Raw genomic sequence first — 19,870 nt, forward strand, 5'->3', positions numbered from 1 at the left:
AACAGCAACTATGTGGTGTACTACGAATTGCTTCCTTGGGGTGTAACCATCACTGCTGACATTAATTGTCAACAATTGAGACATCTTGCAGATGCAGTCAAAGAATGACGACCAGGAAAGCTGCGTGAGGTGATGCTATTCCACGATAATGCCCGACCGTATTCTGCTACACTGAAAAAAGACCCTATACAGGAGCTGGGTTGGGAAGTCATTCCCCACCCACCTTATTCCCTGATCTCACCCTCAGATTTTCACCCTTTCCACTATCTATCAAACAACCTTCAAGGCACTTCCTTTCCATATGAAAACATGCTCCAAACATGGCTCGATGAGTTCTTCGCTTCAAAACCATGTGATTTCTACAGTCATGGAATCAAAAAGTTACCACAGCATTGGCAGAATGTTTTGAATAGTGAAGGAGAATATACTACGGGTGACTGAAGTCACTGTTATGTGTATCTGTTGTGAGGCAACAGAGGCATTGTTGAAGCCAGGAAGCTATGTTCTCGTTCAAATTCTTTCAGGGATCCAAAAGTCTGTGAAGCGTTTTTACACTGCACTGACACAAGAATGGTTTAGTGGCGGTGAATATTATGTGATGGGAATAAAATCTGTTTGTAATAAGCACATTTCATTCAAAGCAGTGGGAAAAGATGTATTTAATGAGTAAAGGTGTGATATTTCAGCTGAATTTCCTGAGCGCTCTTTTGAATGTACTGTTGGACGTTTGGGATATTGCTTTGGGGCCGTGTAGATGTTAAGGAGTGTTAATCTGTGAATTTGCTTGAACCTCATAAAAAATACATAGCATTTATTCATTATTAACCTGATACATAGAAATGTCAAAGTAACCCCACAGCTCGAAAACAACGTTGCTGTGTAGTAAGGATTGTTGCACGATTTCGTAATGGATTGAGGTTGATACATAGGCAATGGCAGCCTTACTTTTACAGAGACCCAATAAAGTTATCTAAGTGCCTCCATTATGTGGTGACTTTAAGATGCACGTTTTTCAATTATCTTTTCGAATGTTTATGAATTTGAATTTCCTGAAATAATGTCTTCAGAACATACAATTTACAATACTAATTTTTAGAAAAAAAATCTCAAAGCAAGTCACCTATATACAGGTGTCCCAGAATATTCAGGGATATGACAGGAATTCTCATTAGAAGCAAAAAAAATTGTGTACTGTCCCCTATTCTGAATGGTTTCCAATACATTTAATGTCAGTTTTGTATGTTTTTCTTGAATAAGTTGAAAATTTACAGCCTCAGGGAAAAACCTGACGTAGTTTAAAATCCAACTACATTAAATTTCCTACAAGAAAGGTCCTATTCATTTTTGCTCTATGACTAATAGTTTGCATTAAGAGAATATTGAAAATCTTGTCAACATACATGCGCTGTAGCTTTGGTAGCTTTTTAGGTCAATTTGAGATATTTTTCTGACTTGATGGACCTGTCCACTATTCTGGTATGTTGTAAATAATGACAATGCATTGAATAATAGAGAAAATAAACAGCAATGTACATTAAATATGTTTTATTTCAGAAACCATTTGGAGAAGGGCAGTATGTCCATATGAAAATTTTTGCTTCAGATGATTGTTCCTGTCATATCCCAGAATATTAACTGCTCCTCCTGGGACAACATGTGTACTACTGTGACATATCCAGCTGCTGTTTTATGTACTATTACATACCAAGCATTTATGTAACTTTACTGCTTTCACAGCTCCCTACACGATGAAAAACTTATTAGAAAGTTTAATTTGTGCGCCAGTCTTCTTCTTCTTCTTCTTCTACCACCCTCCTCATAGTCCCACAATCATGTCTGGGTCATAGCATTTTCAAGTTTCCTCCTTTCTACCCCATTCTAGTGCTTGTTTCACTTACTTACATCTTCAAATTACACATTACATCTCTGAGTCAAACTGTTACAATAAGTTGCAAATTAGATTACATATACTTTTTGTTCCACAGATCTATAATGACAAGATTCTCAGGGATATAGAACATGTCGTAAAACAGGAATACCCAGGGCATATGTACAAAAAAAGATATATATTAGTTAATTTTCCTCAATTAAATTGTTCTCGTAGATGTGGAATAAATCACAAAATCTCAAAACAGAGAAAAAAGACAATATCAAAGCTTTTCACAGAAGTGTAAATGAGTATACTAGAGTTGGGACTTAAATAGTGACAACCATTTATTCACAACCGATACAAAAGAGTTACATGTTTGCATCTGTTACTGTCCTTTAAAGTAGTCACCAGCATTGCGTAGAACCAGTGGCCAGCGATGTGGAAGGCAGGGCATAGTATATCTTTAGCAGAGTCTGGTCTGTTGATGGTGCAAATGGAACCGTCTACTGTCTGTCGAATCTCTGGAACAGTTCTGAAGTGAATGCCACGAAGTGGTTCCTTCGTCTTTGAAATCAAATCAAAGTCACAAGGACTTAAGTCTGGGGAGTATGGTGGATGGTACAGTACTTCCCTGTCCCATTGACTGAAGAGAGCAGCCACAGCTTGCGCTGTATGCGCCCGCGCATTGTCGTGCAAAATGGTGGGCAGGTTGTGCAGAAAGTGTCGCCGTGTCTTTCACAAAGCTGGTCACAGATGATGCTCCAAAAATGAACAGTAATACTGTGCATTGACGGTCTGTCATGGAAGAACGTAATGCTTTAGGATAACACCATCACAGTCGTACACAAGAATCACCATAACTTTCGCCATACTGGGGCTCTGATGCACTTTCAACTGTCGCGGCAACCCATAACGACGCCATTCGTTGGATTGGTGTTTCAGTTTTGGCCCCTACAATGTGGCCCATGTCTCATCCAGTGTTACGGTAAGGCATAAGAAAGCCTCTCCTTCGCGCTGATAGTGCTCCAAGTGTTTCTGAGCAGCGTCGTAATGCATCCGTTTCTGCTTTTCCATCAAGCCATGCGGAACCCATCATGATGCAATTTTTCGCATGCCCGGGCGTTCCTTCAGGATGCGAAGCACAGTTATATGCGCTAATCCGGTTTCATGGGCGAGCTCATGAATCGTATGGCATCGGTCACTGTCCACTAACGCGGCAACAGCATGCACATCTTCTTCAGAGACACTAGGACAACCTGCCCAATGCATATCTGCCACTGTTTGCTGGACCTTCGTTGAAGGCTTTTACCCAACGTGCTACTGTTCTGTACGGCAATACTGATTCCCCGCACACCTCTTGAAGACCTTGATGACACTGCGATGATGTACGACCTCTGGCACACTCAGTCTTGATCCAACTGCGTTGTTCCTGTTTCGAAAACATAGTGACACGATTACGTTAGACTGTTCGCTCACAAGTGACTGTGTTTCCCTCGATTGTGCGCACGCCGGTGACGTGGGATGGGCAAGTCCATTTGCTTGTAGGTAAGAAGGTATGTCAATGTGTGCTGTCAACAGTAATAGTAGATTCCATTACATAGTGTCTCCACAGCAGTGTTGCCACTATTTTAAGTTCCAACCCAGTACACTGATGTCCATAAGATAATTCTTTGACCATTATTCATAGACTATTATAGCCACTCATTGTCATTCAGAAAGCAGTTTGCAACACTAATTTTCATTGAGAACATTACCACTCCAAAGATCTGTAGATGTAATATTTTATGTAACACATCTTTGATAATTTACACATTCATTTATTTGTCCTTAGACAATTCTATAGTACAGTACTGGGTATGTAACATATATTACAGAAAAAATATATAATACATATACAGAATGGGATAGGGTTAGGTGAGGATAGGATAGGAAGTTGGCCATGGCCCCATTAAGGGGACTAGCCTAACATTCATCTCAGCAATGAGGGAAAACAATGGAAAACCCAAGGCAGGATGGCCGAAAGGGTATGAACCCCACTCCTCACAAATGGAAGTCCAGTTCATTAATGCTGACATAGCCACCTTGCTCAGTATGTGATTAGGAAGGAAAATCACATATACTTAACCTGCAAGGAGATTATAACAAGGATAAGAAGTGTAAATATGATATAACTAGAACATGAAATTTTGTTATATTGCATTTCTGAAAAGAAGGTTAACACATGAATACATTATTTAACATTGCTGAAAAAACACACAGGAACGCCTGGCAGTACTATAACATCACAATCTTCTGATACCTTTTCTGTGGAGGTGTATTGCACTTCATCTGACACAGAGAAAACAGGAAACCAACAGCACAAAAATTCTTGTGCAAAGACGAACACAGTGTAGATAGTACATCTGTTAACAGGTTCAAAAGTAACTCAACAATAAACATAAATCTCTTATGTATGATGGTAATGCATAATAAAGAATGACACCAAAATGACTTGTATGTCTTAGGGTGCAAGTTCTTTTTGCTCTCTCTACATGGAGGAAAATTGTAAAAAGGTGGGAAGTTAAGAAGATGGGACCTGGATAAATTGAAAGAACCAGACGTTGTTGAGTTTCAGAGAGAGCATTAGGGAGTAATTGACAAAAATGGGGTAAGGGAATACAGTAGAAGAATGGGTGGCTTTGAGAGATAAAATATTGAAGGCAGCAGAGGATAAAATAGGTAAAAAGGCAAGGCCAAGTAGATATCTTTGGGTAATACTAGAGATACTGTGTTTCATCGAGGAAGGGAGAAAATGTGAAAATACAGTAAACAAAGCAGGTGAAAGGGAATACAAACATTTAAAAAATGAGATTGACAGGAAGTGCAAAATGGCTAAGCAGGAATGGCTAGAGGAAAAATGTAAGGATTTAGATGCATATATCACAAGGGAAAAGGTAGATACTGCATACAGGAAAATTAAAGAGGCCTTCAGAGGAAAGGGAAGCAGGTGTATGAATATCAAGAGCTCAGATGGAAAACCAGCCTTAAGCAAAGAATGGAAAGATTGAAGGAGTATACAGTGTGTCCCAGCTATCTTGTCCACCCAAAATATCTCTGGAACAATAACAGCTATTGGAAAACGACTTTCACCAGTATCAATGTAGGGCTGGGGCCCATGAATGTACATATTTGGAAACATTCTAAAATGAAAGCATATGTGTTTTTTAACACAAACTTATGTTTTTTTAAATGGACCTCCTATATTTTTTCTTCAGCAATCCATAGCGTGACAAAGCACATACACAATGGCGTTGATTGCATCGCAATATTCCCATTACATCCCGAGATATTGAGATGTGAAGTTAACGCTTGAAACACCCGACATGCGTTGCTAGCGCACGTCCTGAGGCTCAGGTGTGAACCCCATGCTGCCCGTAATCGCGATGTGATTGACATGTGTAATCACACCTCCATACTTATCAAGAGGTCCGAAACGAATAATACGGTCTGGTGCCATCAACTCTCATAAGCACATAATGGTTTCCCTCTTGCACATTTTACATATCTACGTACACAATAGGAACCAGTACCGATCGGTGTACACTCGTCAGGTTGTCTTATTTATCCTGCACACCCAAAATAAGGTTTATCTAATGCGTTATATGACCCATTGTGCCTGTCGCACAGGCCCTGGCTCTACCTAGTCAAATGTCCAATGTAGTTCCCACTACTGCCACAGTTACCACTTCGCCTTGTTTATGATTTGCGACCTATGCATAACATTGATAATTATGTGATAATAAAACTAATTTGTTAAACGTGTTTACATTCATCTACCTGAACTTCCCAAATCAAAACATTTTTACCTAAACAACGGTAAAACTTTTAGTCCACTTGCTCGTTTCACTAAAACCATCAACATGAATTTTACTATTATTAATTGTCACTTGCACTAGATCTACAGTAAAGTAAAGTTTTAACGTTGAACGGCATTACCTTTTTAGTAACGGATTAACGATTAACGATAAGCGAAGTTAACCTTGTGACTAACGTTGCGGTACACAGATATGTTACAGAACCACATCACCCCTAGCCTATGGGATAAATACCTGCTGGAATGTACAACGTTAATGCAGGATGGCAGCAGACCGTATTATTCGTTTCGGACCTCTTGATAAGTATGGAAGTGTGATTACGCATGTCAATCACATCGCGATTACGGGCAGCATGGGGTTCACGCCTGAGCCTCAGGACGTGCGCTAGCAGCGCATGTCGGGTGTTTCAAGCGTCAACTTCGCGTCTCAATATCTCGGGATGTAATGGGAATATTGCGATGCAATCAACGCCATTGTGTATGTGCTTTGTCATGCTATGGATTGCTGAAGAAAAAATATAGGAGGTCCATTTAAAAAAACATAAGTTTGTGTTAAAAAACACTTATGCTTTCGTTTTAGAATGTTTCCAAATATGTACATTCATAGGCCCCAGCCCTACATTGATACCAGTGAAAGTCGTTTTCCGATAGCTGTTATTGTTCCAGAGATATTCTGGGTGGACAAGATAGCTGGGACACCCTGTATAGAGAGGCTATACAAGGTAGATGTACGTGAGGCAATATTACTGAAATGAAAGAGGACATAGATGAAGATGAGATGGGGGATACAATAACGTGAGAAGAATTTGACAGAGTGCTGGAAGAGCTAAGTTGAAACAAGACCCTGGAAGTAGCAACATTCTGTTAGAACAACTGAGAGTCTTGGGACAGCCAGCCATGACGAAACTCTTCTATTGGTGAGCAAGATGTATGATACAGGTGAAATACCCTCAGACTTCAAGAAGCATATAATAATTCCAAAGACACTAGTATGTATTATTAAACTGTCAGTTTAATAAGTCATGGTTGCAGAGTACAAAAATGAATTTTTTACAGAAGAATGGAAAAGCTGGTACAAACCAACCTCGGATAAGATTAGTTGGATTTGAGAGAAATGTAAGAACATGCGAGGTAATACTGACCCTACATCTTATCTTGGAAGGTAGGTTAAGGAAAGGCAAACATATGTTTATAGCATTTGTAGACTTAGAGAAAGTATTTGACAATGTTGACTGGAATACTCTATTTGAAATTCTGAGAGTAGCAAGGGTAAAATACAGGGAGCAAAAGGCCATGTACAACTTGTACAGCAACCAGACAGCAGTGGTAAGAGTTACGGGGCATGAAAGGGAAGCAGGGGTTGAGAAGGGAGTGAGACAGGGCTGTAGCCTACCCTTGATGTTATCAATCTGTACATTGAGCAAGCAATAAAGGAAACAAAAAAAGAATTGGGAGTAGTAATTAAGAGTTCACGGAGAAGAAATAAAAACTTGAGGTTTGCCAATGGCATTGTAAATCTGTCAGAGACAGCAAAGGACTTGGAAGAGCAGATGGATGGATTGGACAGTGTCGTGGAAGGTCAATATAAGATGAACATCAACAAAAGCAAAACAAGACTAATGGATTATAGTCGAATTAAATCAGATGATGATGTGGGAATCAGATTAGGAAATGAGACACTTAACTGAGTTTTGCTCTTTGGGCAGCAAAAAACTGGTGATGGCCAAAGTTGAAGGGTATAAAATGTAGACTGGAAATGGCAAGAAAAGTGTTCCTGAACAAGAGAAATTTGTTAATGCTGAGTATAGGCTTCAGTGTCAGAGTGTCTTTTTTTGATAGCATTTGTATGGAGGTGAAACAAGGACGATAAAATGTTTAGTCAAGATGAGAAGCTTTTGAAATGTTGTGTTACAGAAGAATGCTGAAGATCAGATGGGGAGATCACAAAATGAATGAGGAGGTACTAAATAGAATTGGGAAGTGGATTATGGCAAAACTTGACTAGAAGAATGGATCGGTTGGTAGGACACATTCTGAGACACCAAGAGATCACCGGTTTAGTACTGGGGGGAGTGTGGATGGTAAAAACTGTAGAGAGAGACCAAGAGATGAATACAGCAAGCAGATTCAGAAGGAAGCAGTTTGCAGTAGATATTCAGAGATGAAGAGACTTGCAGAGGATAGAATAGCATGCAGAGCTGAGTCAAACCAGTCTTCGGACTGAAGACCACAACAACAACAACAGCTATAACAACAAAAGCCTGCCGGGGTGGCCGAGCAATTCTAGGCTCTACAGTCTGGAACAGCGCGACCGCTACGGTTGCAGGTTCAAATCCTGCCTTGGGCATGGATGTGTGTGATGTCCTTAGGTTAGTTTGGTTGAAGTAGTTCTAAGTTCTAGGGGGTGGATGACCTCAGAAGTGAATTCCCATAGTGCTCAGAGCCATTTTTGAATAACAACAACATGGAGGAACCCACAGGTGCGAGGGCAATAGCTATGGTAATTGCTATTAGCGTGTATGTTACCACAATAAGCTCTTGTGATCGAGACACATTTATATATGCTGAGATGACAAAAGTCATGGGAAGCCTCCTCATATTGTGTTGCACCTTCCTTTGTTCGGCATAGTGCAGCAACTTCACATGGCATGGACTCAAGCCATTGGAATATCTCTGGAGGAATATTGAGCTGTGCTGCCTCTATAGCTGTCCCTAATTGTGAAAGTGTTTGCAGGTGCAGGATTTCGTGCACGAACTGGCCTCTCAATCATGTCCCATAAATGAAACTTCCTGGCGGATTAAAACTGTGTGCCAGACCGAGACCCAAACTCGGGACCATTGCCTTTCGCGGTCAAGTGCTCTACCATCTGCGCTACCCAAGCACGACTCACGCCCCGTCCTCACAGCTTTACTTCTGCCAGTACCTTGTCTCCTACCTTCCAAACTTTACAGAAGCTCTCCTGCGAACCTTGCAGAACTAGCACTCCTGAAAGAAAGGATATTGCGGAGACATGGCTTAGCCACAGCCTGGGGGATGTTTTTAGAATGAAATTTTCACTCTACAGCGGAGTGTGCTGTCTATGTCTTTTGCTCGAGGTGTCGAGGGTGTTCTTCAAACCAGTTGTGAACAGTTGTGGCCAAGTGGCTTGAGGCATTGTGATCCATAAAAATTCCATTGTTGTTTTGGAATATGTAGTATATGAATGGCTGCAAATGGTCTCCAGGTAGCTGAACGTAACCATTTCGTGTCAGTGATTGGCCCATTTGAACCAAAGGACCCCATTCATCCATGTAAACACAGCCCAAACCATTATGGAGCCACCACCAGTTTTCACTATGCCTTGTTGACAACTTGGGTCCATGGCTTCATGAAGTCCACACCAGATGCGAACCAATTTTTACCACCAGCTGAAATTGAGACTCATATGACGAGGCCACAGTTTTTCAGTCATCTAGGATGTAACCGATACAGTGAGAAGCCCAGGAGAGATGCAGGAGGCGAGGTTGTGCTGTCGGCAAAGGCACTTGCATCGCTCGTCTGCTGCCATAGCCCGTTGAATGCCAAATTTCACTGCACTGTTCTAGCGGTTATGTTCATCGTACACCCCGCATTGATTTCCCTGGTTATTTCATGCACTGTTGCTCGTCTTTTACCAATGAGAAATCTACACAAATGCCGCTGCTCTCAGCTGTTAATTGAAGGCCATCGGCCACTGCTTTGTCCACGGTGAGAGGTAATGCCTGAAATTTGTTATTCTCATCACACCTTGACACTGAGGATTGTGGAATACTGAATTCTCTAATGATTTCCAAAATGGAATGTCCCATGTATTTAGCTCCAACTACCATTCATCATTCATAGTTTGTTAATTGCCGTCATGTGGCCATAACCATGTCGCAACCATTTTCACATGTATCACCTGTGTACGAATGACAGGTCTGTCAGTGCATATGCATTACTACTGCCATCTGGATATGTATATATCGCTGTCCCATGGTTTTTGGCACCACAGTGTACATACGGAGAGGGTATTGTAAACGCACATAACTTTTTAAACTTTAGTTGGTTTTACTTAGAAATTTGTAAGTGAAGTTGGAGGAGCTGGTCATTGTAATGCAAGAAGATGCTCATAAAGTATTCTTTTACTCCTGTTCTGAATATCTGGACATTACTGTATTCTTTCCTGATATATACTGGCAACCTGTTAAAATATTACTGAGCTAGTAAGTCATCTTTATTTTTTTGTAAATGCATAACATTAGAGTTTGAAAGCTTCAGGGTTAAACCATTTGTTGCAAATCATTTGCAAGCCTGCTCCGCTATTCTCCTGACTGTGTTATTTTTTTCTCTTATGTAATACAAATTATTGTGCATAATGGTGATAGTCTGTGATTACAAAACCTGTCACCAAGATTATTTGTGTAGTAATTATAATTTTAAAACTTCAGTGTTGTGTAATTTTATTGCCTTTAATCACCACAGGTGAAGATACTCATAACCTACATCATTATAAAAGGTGTGTCTGTTTGGCTTTCATTTAAAGCTGTGTTAGATATTTGTGTCAAGACTGTGTGTTTTTCAGGAAACTGCTAAGAGTCGTGGGTCATCTAGAGGTTGTGACATCGACAAAATCTCGTAAACCAAACCCTGTACAGAGGATCGCACAGCAGGAAAACCTCGCAGTTCATCCATGGCCGTTGGAGTCTGTGCCACCAGGATTTCACATTGGTCTTGTAGCATCTTTTGGACACCTCATTCCCAAGAAGATAATTGAAATGTTCCCTTTGTAAGTACTGTCGGTTTGTGAGTCTATATATTGCAGTTGTCAAATATCAATACACATTATTCACGTGAAGAAACTGTAAAATTATGAGACAGCATTGCTGGCCAGTACTTAACTTTAGGAGGTGAAATTCTTAGTACCGCCTCCGGACACGTATAAAAGTATGAGGGAGGACTGAAAAGTAACACCTCTGAATTTTTTGTGAAGACTCTTAAAGCTTCATAAATAAAACAAATGATACTAACATTCAACATGGTTATTCTGCACGTCTGTATATTTATTTCTCAAAATAGTCACCCTGGTGACAAATACGTTTTTCCTATCGTCACTGTAGAATTCGTGCTTTCAGTTTTCTTAGGGTCTTCCAGTATTTTGCAGTGATTACGGCTTGAGATCCAAATGCGTCACACCTTGAACATCCCAGAACACTGTGAGTATGACTTTGCCTGCTGATGGTATGGTCTTGAACGTTTTTGACATTGATGACCCTTTCTGGCAGAACTCCTATGATGCCTGCTTGTTTTTAGGGTCAAAATGGTGAACCCAGCTTTCTACACCTGTTGTCATGTTATTAAATAACCCATCACTTTCACTGTCAAAATGCAAAAGAAATTGTTGAAAAATGTCCAATCTCCTCTGTTTCATGTCGGCAGTGAACATTTGAGGCACCCACTATGCTCACAGTTTTTTGTACGACAGTTCTGCAGTGATGGCCTGTACACACTCTTACGATATGCCACACTTAACTGAGAGCTATGCCTGTGTTATCCAACAATTTTCTTGACGAGTTCATGATCTTGAGTCTGATGAGTCTTGTTAGATACCATATGCGATTGTCCACTCTGAGCTCTGTCACACATGTAGAGGTAAGCACCACCATTCCTTCATTACAAGCACAAACAACCCAGTGTTGCATATTAATGATGTCGGTACAGTTATCATACACAGCTTTTATTTTTCTACAGGTTTCAGTTGAAGGCACATTTCTTGCAATTAGAAACTAGGTTAGAGACTTGATCACAGCATGCTGTTCAACCTGCACAGACCTAGTTCTGTTACAGGCTGCCATTTTACACCACTGTCATGTTACATACTAAAATTTGGAGCCCTCTAGTGACAGAGCTGACCTTGGGGAAGATCAGTTTGGATTCCGTAGAAATGTTGGAACACGTGAGGCAATACTGACCATACAATTTATCTTAAAAGAAAGATTAAGGAAAGACAAACCTACGTTTCTAGCATTTGTAGGCTTAGGGAAAGCTTTTGACAATGTTGACTGGAATAGGAATACTATCTTTCAAATTCTGAAGGTGGCAGGGGTAAAATACAGGGAGCGAAAGGCTATTTACAATTTGTACAGAAACCAGATGGCAGTTATAAGAGTCAAGGGGCATGAAGGGGAAGCAGTGGTTGGGAAGGGAGTGAGACAGGGTTGTAGCCTCTCCCCGATGCTATTCAATCTATATATTGAGCAAGCAGTAAAGGAAACAAAAGAAAAGTTTAGAGTAGGTATTAAAATCCATGGAGAAGAAATAAAAACATTGAGGTTTGCCGATGACATTGTAATTCTGTCAGAGACAGCAAAGGACTTGGAAGAGCAGTTGAATGGAATGGACAGTGTTTTGAAAGGAGGGTATAAGATGAACACCAACAAAAGCAAAACGAAGATAATGGAATGTAGTCGAATTAAATCGAGTGATGCTGAGGGAATTAGATTAGGAAATGAGACACTTAAAGTGGTAAAGGAGTTTTGCTATTTGGGAGCAAAATAACTGATGATGGTCGAAGTAGAGAGGATATAAAATGTAGACTGGCAATGGCAAGGAAAGCGTTTCTGAAGAAGAGAAATTTGTTAACATGGAGTATTGATTTAAGTGTCAGGAAGTTGTTTCTGAAAGTATTTGTATGGAGTGTAGCCATGTATGGAAGTGAAACATGGACAATAAATAGTTTAGACAAGAAGAGAATAGAAGCTTTCGAAATGTGGTACTACAGAAGAGTGCTGAAGATTAGATGGATAGATCACATAACTAATGAGGAGGTACTGAATAGAATTGGGGAGAAGAGGAGTTTGTGGCACAACTTGACTAGAAGAAGGGATCGGTTGGTAGGACATGTTCTGAGGCATCAAGGGATCACCAATTTGGTACTGGGGGGGGGGGGGGGGCAGCATGGAGGGTAAAAATCGTAGAGGGAGACCAAGAGATGAATACACTAAGCAGATTCAGAAGGATGTAGGCTGCAGTAGGTACTGGGAGATGAAGAAGCTTGCACAGGATAGAGTAGCATGGAGAGCTGCATCAAACCAGTCTCACGACTGAAGACCACAACAACAACAACAACAACAACAACAGTGACAGAGGATTGCAGCTTGCGTTAGTGAAGCGGGAAAAGTAACCGAGTAATATGCTTGCCATGTAATGCCTCATCTGGTACCAAGCATGACTTGGACTGGTGGAAGTGACACTTGAAAGAGAGAGAAGAGTAGAGCAAGGTGAAGTGATGCCTGGGATTCCTGATGTTGCAGCTGCTTGTGGTCTCTTTGTCCTGGCTGCTCGATTAGCAAATAGTGGAGGGCTCATGAATCTCTTGAGTGGAAGGTGAAAGTGGTTGCTGGCTGCGCAACTGTTCTGTCCCATTTTTCAGATAGTATCACAATGCAGTACGTCGACACCTAGGACAGCCAACGATGAAATAAAGAAAACGGAACATCGTCACAAGCCTTATCTATATGAGGGTGGTATCTGTTCTTTCGTACACGTCTGTTAGAACTCTTACGGGAATCGGTAGATTGACTGCTGCGAGTAATGAGTATTGTGGGCAGGGGCGCTACAAATGTAATGTGTAGACATTAAGTTGGAAATGTGGGTCTCATGGGAAGCATGCCAGAGATAAGTACCTGCAGTCTCACTATCCTCTGTGTCCTCGGTGGCTCAGTCAGGTAGAGCGTCTGCGATGTAAGCAGGAGATCCCGGGTTTGAGTCCCGGTTGGGGCACACGTTTTCAACTGTCTCCATTGATATTTAACAACGCCTGTAAGCAGCTAATGGTCTGTATTTCATTGTAAGTTCATACAGATATCTAGTCTACATAATTTTGCAAATTGTTTTGATCATCTGATGACTTTACAAAGATGGTAAATGACAGCATCATCTGCAAACAATCTAAGAGGGATGCTCAGATGGTCTCCTAAATTGTTTCTGCAGATCAAGAACAGCAGAAGGCATATAACACTTTCTTGGAAAACGCCAGATATTACTTGTGTTTCTGTTTTACTCGATGACTTTCCATCGATTACTGTGAACTGTGACCATTCTGACAGAAAATCGTGAATCCAGTCACGCAATTGAGAAAATACTCCATAGGTACACAATTTGATTAGAAGTTGCATGTGAGGAATGGTTTCAAAAGCCTCCTGGAAATTTAAAAATATGGAATCAGTTTTACATCTCTTTTCAACAGCACTCATTACTTTGTGAGAGTAAGGAGATAGTTATGTATCACAAGAACAGTTTTCTGAATCCTTGTTGGCTCTTAGTCAATTAATCATTTTCTTCAAGGTAGTTCATAATGTTCGAACTCAGTATTTGTTCCAAAATCCTACTGGAAATCAACGTCAGTGATATGGTTCTGTAATTCAGTGGAATACTCCTGTGTTGGTGTGACTTGTGCTGCTTTCCAGTCTTTTGCTATGGATCTTTCTAAGAGTGAGCGGTCTTATATGATTGTTAAGTATGGAGCTGTTCTATCAGCATACTCTGAAAGGAATGTGACTGGTATACAATCTGGACCCAAGGCCGTGCCTTTATTAAGTGATTCGAGCTGCTTCGCTACACTGAGGATATCTACTTCTAAGCTACTCGTGTTAACAGTTGTTGTTGATTCAATTTGTGGAATATTGACTTTATCTTCTTTTGTGAAGGAATTAGTAACTCTGTTTTAGTGGCACTGTTATCGGTAACATCGTCATTGCTATTGGACAGTGAAGGCATCGATTGAATCTTGCCACTGGTGTTCATTAATGTGACCGGAATCTTTTTGGGTTTTCTGCTAGATTTGAAGACAGACTCTTCATATGGAAACTATTGAAAGCAGTTTGCACTAATCTTGCAGATTTTGTGTTCTTTTTAATTTGGCATGCTTTCTTCGTTGCTTCTGCAACAGTGTTCCAACCTGTTTTGTGTATAGGCTTCCACAAATGACGGTCTTGTATGCTTGAGAATTGTGCTGGAATGCAGAAAGGCCTGTAGAGGATCAGCACTTGGTGCAGGGAGTGGCAGTTGGTCCTGAACATAAACAATTGTAACCTATTGTGAACAGGATAGATTGAAAAATCAGCCAACCAGTTGCAAATAAAGGTTTATTATCCCTTGATCATGGTTTCAATATGTATAAAAAAAAAAGCTCTTAAATGTGATTTTCAGAGTATCCCTGTAGATGTAGAGATCTTCTTCAGAAGTATTGGCCCTAAAAATGTATACACCAACTACATTTTTTTTAAATTTTTTTTTATAGAAACATAATAAAATATTAATAGAAATATTTTATCTTGTGACAACTATTGCATCATGTGATGTAATAAGTGAGTGTGTTTATTTCACAAATATTTTTCTATTAATATTTTGTTAAGTTTGTAAAAAAAATACTTTGTAACTGGTGTATACATTTTTAGGGCCAATATTTCTGAAGAAGACATTTTTATAAATATCGAAACCATGATCAAAGAATAATAAACTTTTAGTTGCAACTGGTTGACTGATTTTTCAATCTATTCTGAATTACACAGTTGCTGTTTCACAGCCATGTTTAAGATTTTGATACTGTGAACAGTTACACAGAAAGAGACCTGTTATCATAGAACACACAATTGCAGAACAATCACTGGAAGCAGTCACATCCATTAAATATCAAGAAGTTTGTGTATGGTACAGTTTAAAGTGGAACAACTACATAAACCTTGTTGTAAGTAAGGCAGATGCCAGGCTGAGATAGATTCGAAGAATCATCAGGAAGTGTAGTCCATCCACGATCATCCGATCGATGTCTACCAGTCTTTGTCCTTTGGTAGTCGAGGAAACAATGTCAGCATGTTGATCCTTTTTGGACATATTTACTAATAACGGAGCCATAGTTAAAGTTTCTGCTAGTACCACACACAAGTCAGAAAGACAAGAATGTCACACTAATCCCTTGCCTGCATATTGGAGCATATATACCTGCACCGGAGTCACTCTACATTACATATATGCTCCAGCAATGCTCTCAAATGGAAAATTTGTGATTACCCCTTACACTCATTGACTTTTTCACCTTTGTTGTAATTAATAGCAAAAGCAGCAATGTTTCCATCTTAGAGGTAACAAATGCTTACAGAATGTAGCCATTGCTGCTGTAGGTAACAGTCTGTACTTTTTCTCTTTGCAGAGGCGTTCTGAACGTACATGCCAGTCTCCTGCCTCGTTGGAGGGGTGCAGCTCCCATTGTATATGCTGTATTGAATGGGGACACGAAAACAGGAGTTTCCATAATGCAGATTATGCCACACAGGTATGTAGGCACTGAAAGAAATATTGTGTAGACATGCAAGTATGTATGATCACTAAAGGTGTGCCACAGTGATCAAAATTGGGTCCATGCTTATATACAAATTATTAAAAAAAAAAAATTAACAGGAATTGTTTAATGTCGTGGGCTTTATACATCAAATCTTCAAATTTTTTTGTCGTGGTACATGTGTTCCTGATGTATGTTTGCATATTCAGCTGTTTTGAAAATTTAGTTTATTGCTGATAGATGAAAAGATGGATCAAAGAATTTGCATTAAATTTTGCTTGAAAAATGGAGTAAAGTGAAGGTAGTGTTTACGAGTGGTATAAATGTTTCAAAGAGGGTCAAGAAGACATTGAAGATAACGATCACCCTGGACACCCTAGCACATCAATTTCTGATGACAATTTCGAAGAAGTAAAGATAATGGTTCTGGAAAATTGCCAGATCACCATCGGAGAGGTTGCTGATGATGCTGGCATATCCCTTGGTTCATGCCAAGCAGTCTTTTTGGATGTTTGAGCATGAAACGTGCAGCAGCAAAGTTTGTTCCGAAATTGTTGAATCTCAGCCAAAAGCGATGTTGCATAGACATCTCTCAGAAATTTCTGAATGAGGTCGACAACAATCAAGATCTTCTAAAAGAGCTTACAACAGGTGGAGCAATGTGGGTATATATAATGTCGAAACTGAACCCCAGTCACCCATATGGAAACTACCAGGAGAGCTGAGACCTAAAAAAAGAAAATCAATAAGTTTGATCACATGTGAAGGTCCTTCTCACTGTTATCTTTGATTACACTGGAATAATGCATCATTAGTTCCTGTCTTGTGGTTGTACAATCAGTAAGGAATACTACCTGGAATATGTTGCCTCAGCCACTGTGTTCACCAGACATGGCCACCTGCAACTTCTTTCTGTTCCTGAGGCTGAAGAAAACTGTGAACGGAGATCATTTTGCCACCATTGATGAGATAAAAACAGAATCACTGAAGGAACTGAACATCATAACGAAAAATGAGTTACAGAAGTGCTTCCAAGATTGGAAGAAACACTGACACAAGTCTGTTGTATCTAATGGGGATTACTTTGAACAGGACAAATTTGATGTTGATGAATAAATATTCTTTAAGAAAAACAAAAATTCCTGTTACTTTTTCACCACACCTCATGTTTGGATGACCTTCCATAATATATACGAGAAGCAGAAATGGTTCTTTTTGCCGATGATGCAAATAGTATTATTGGGCTCAACTGAGCAATTTCAACACTCGGAAATGTATATAACATTTTTGTTGAATTTGAATAAAACACAAAACATGCAGCTCCGTATGGCACAGGACCTGACAACACCATTAGCAGTAATGCATGAGGGTAAATCAATAAATGAAACAGAATATTCTAAATTCTCGAGTGTTTACATTGATAAGAACCAAAACTGGAAGTCTTAAATGTCTTAGCTCTTTAACTTCGTGTTACACGCATATTGTTTTGAAATGCAGGCAACGGTAGTCAAATGTCCACATTTTTATAAGAAGGCAAAACAAAAACTGCTCTGCCTGTAGGAAGTTTTATTCAAACTATGGCGTTTCATGCAAATTTAGGCACATCCTCAGGTGATTTAAAGATGGATTCGAAAGGAAGTACTTTACTTTTTTTTTTTTTTTTCCACTGGCTTAGTAATATTGTTATATGGAGTGGAATAGTCCTGTACATTAGGCACTTACATAAATCTGGTATAAAAAATTGTTTTGTGCTGTTCTGAAGCCCCTCCCTATCATTCATTCCATTGATAAATTAAAATGTACTAGAAAATAATTTGGGATGGAATGTAATGATATTATGAAAAGAATAGTTGCTATTCACCATGTAGCGGAGATGCTGAGCCACATATAGGCACAACAAAAAGTGAAAGTTGGTAATAAACTTTCACAGAAATTTAGAACAAGCAAAGGCCTTTTACAGGGCTGTCCCATGTCACCATCATTATTTAAAATCTATATAGATATTAGCCTTAGAACATGGTCTCGTAAATGTAATAGTATGGGATTAGAAATAAGAGATGGAGTTTACCTACATCATTTATTATTTGCTGATGATCAAGTAGTCATAGCGCAAGATGGGGAGGATGCTAACTATATGTACAGTCAACTAGCAGTAGCATACAAAACTTAGGGTTTGAAGATTAATTACCAAAAAACAGAATACTTGACTAATGATTCAGATGAGCTATACATTGAAGGAAAGAAAATCAAAAAGATAAACACTTTCTGTTATTTGGGATCCATTTTAGAAATAGAGGGAAAATCAGAATCAAAAATCAATAAAAGAATTAGTAGCGGATGGAGGGTCATTGGGATGCTTAACTCAGTCTTATGGAGCAGGACTGTAATGAGCAGAACTAAAAAATTAATATACAAATCCATATTAGAGAGTGTGGTTCTGTATGGAATGGAGACCTGGACAATTAACATGAAGCACATTAAAAAATTACAAGCTCTAGAGATGGACTCTTGGAGAAGATCGGCAAGAATCTCCAGGAAAGAAAAGATAAGGAACACCAAAGTAATAAGGAGTATGGAAATAAAAGAAAGAATATATGACGTAATGGATAGGAAGAAATTACAGTGGTACGGGCATGTACGACGAATGGAGGAAACCAGAATACCAAAATTGATACTGGAGTGGGAACCGGAGGGGAGAAGAAGAAGAGAACGACGTGTGACCACCTGGCTCCAAAATGTGCAGCACACAATTAGGAAAATGGGCGCAGAGGAAGAGGACACGCAAGATCGAAACACCTGGAGAAATATTCTGAGAGTATAGTTTAAGAGCGTTTATTGTTTGTATTGTAATTTCCAAGTAAATTATTATGTTGCACATAAGCCTCTGTAATGAGGAAAAGCTCAAAAAATAAATAATAATAAAAAGACTGTCATGAAATAAGCTTTCAGCCAACAAGGCCTTTGTCAAAAATAATCTCTCTCTCTCTTTCTCTCTCTCTCTCTCTCTCTCTCTCTCTCTCTCTCTCACACACACACACACACACACACACACACACACACAGTCTCAGGCAGCTGAAACCAGACTGCTAGAAGCATTTATGAAACTGATAAAAAGGAGGGCTTCCCTAAAACAAAATAAAATTAGTATTTGGTGCTGAGAGAATAAAATAAGCCCTGCAAAGCATGCAAAAATGTATACAAACACCAATCAAAAAATACTGTGCTATCAGCTGAAGGCAATGCGGGTGTGGACATAGGAATATTGAATGTGCTAGAGTCCTGTGCAAGCAGTCATAAGGAAAACTGCATTGGCTGCGGTACCCGAAAACCCAGAAAGATGGCAGTAGAGAGTGTGGGGCTAATGCTCCGAATGTTAAGCATGAAAGTTGCAGGTGGCAGGCATACAAGTAAATTACAGTTCAAATCAGCAAGTGATATAAAACAGGGACGATTCATGGAAAGAAAACTTAATACAGTAAATCCCTTATGATTAAAGTCTGCTTAATATTTATAATGGATATTATTCCACACAATTTGTAAAACCTTTAACTGTTTATAAATTCTCCATTGGTTTTCAGACAGCTTGGAATAATATCCAGTATAAGTATTAAGTAGTGTGCATCATAAGAGATTTACTGTATTGCTTTTCCTTCCATGCATCGTCTATGTTTTATATCACTTGCATATTTAAATTGTAATTTATTTTTGTATACAGCTCCTCCCCCTCTGTCATGCTTCACTGTTTGGTGCACTAGCTCCACTTTCTCTAGCGCCTTCTTGCTGGGTTTCTGGATACCATTGCTAATGCAG

The 19,870-nt window shown here is 39.5% G+C and overlaps 1 protein-coding gene across 2 annotated transcripts in view; it reads left to right on the top strand.

Annotated features, from left to right (window-relative positions):
- The window catches only part of LOC126109763 (methionyl-tRNA formyltransferase, mitochondrial), a 54,642-nt gene that overhangs the window by 13,014 nt on the left and 21,758 nt on the right, over positions 1-19,870 (top strand). For both annotated transcript variants that reach the window (XM_049914814.1, XM_049914815.1), the window contains exons 2-3: positions 10,307-10,510; positions 15,932-16,054. In XM_049914814.1, coding sequence (XP_049770771.1) covers positions 10,307-10,510; positions 15,932-16,054 — 327 coding nt within the window. The remainder of the gene's footprint in view (positions 1-10,306; positions 10,511-15,931; positions 16,055-19,870) is intronic.

The sequence above is a fragment of the Schistocerca cancellata genome, chromosome 12, assembly GCF_023864275.1.
Source record: "Schistocerca cancellata isolate TAMUIC-IGC-003103 chromosome 12, iqSchCanc2.1, whole genome shotgun sequence".
In the NCBI taxonomy this organism is placed as follows: domain Eukaryota; kingdom Metazoa; phylum Arthropoda; class Insecta; order Orthoptera; family Acrididae; genus Schistocerca; species Schistocerca cancellata.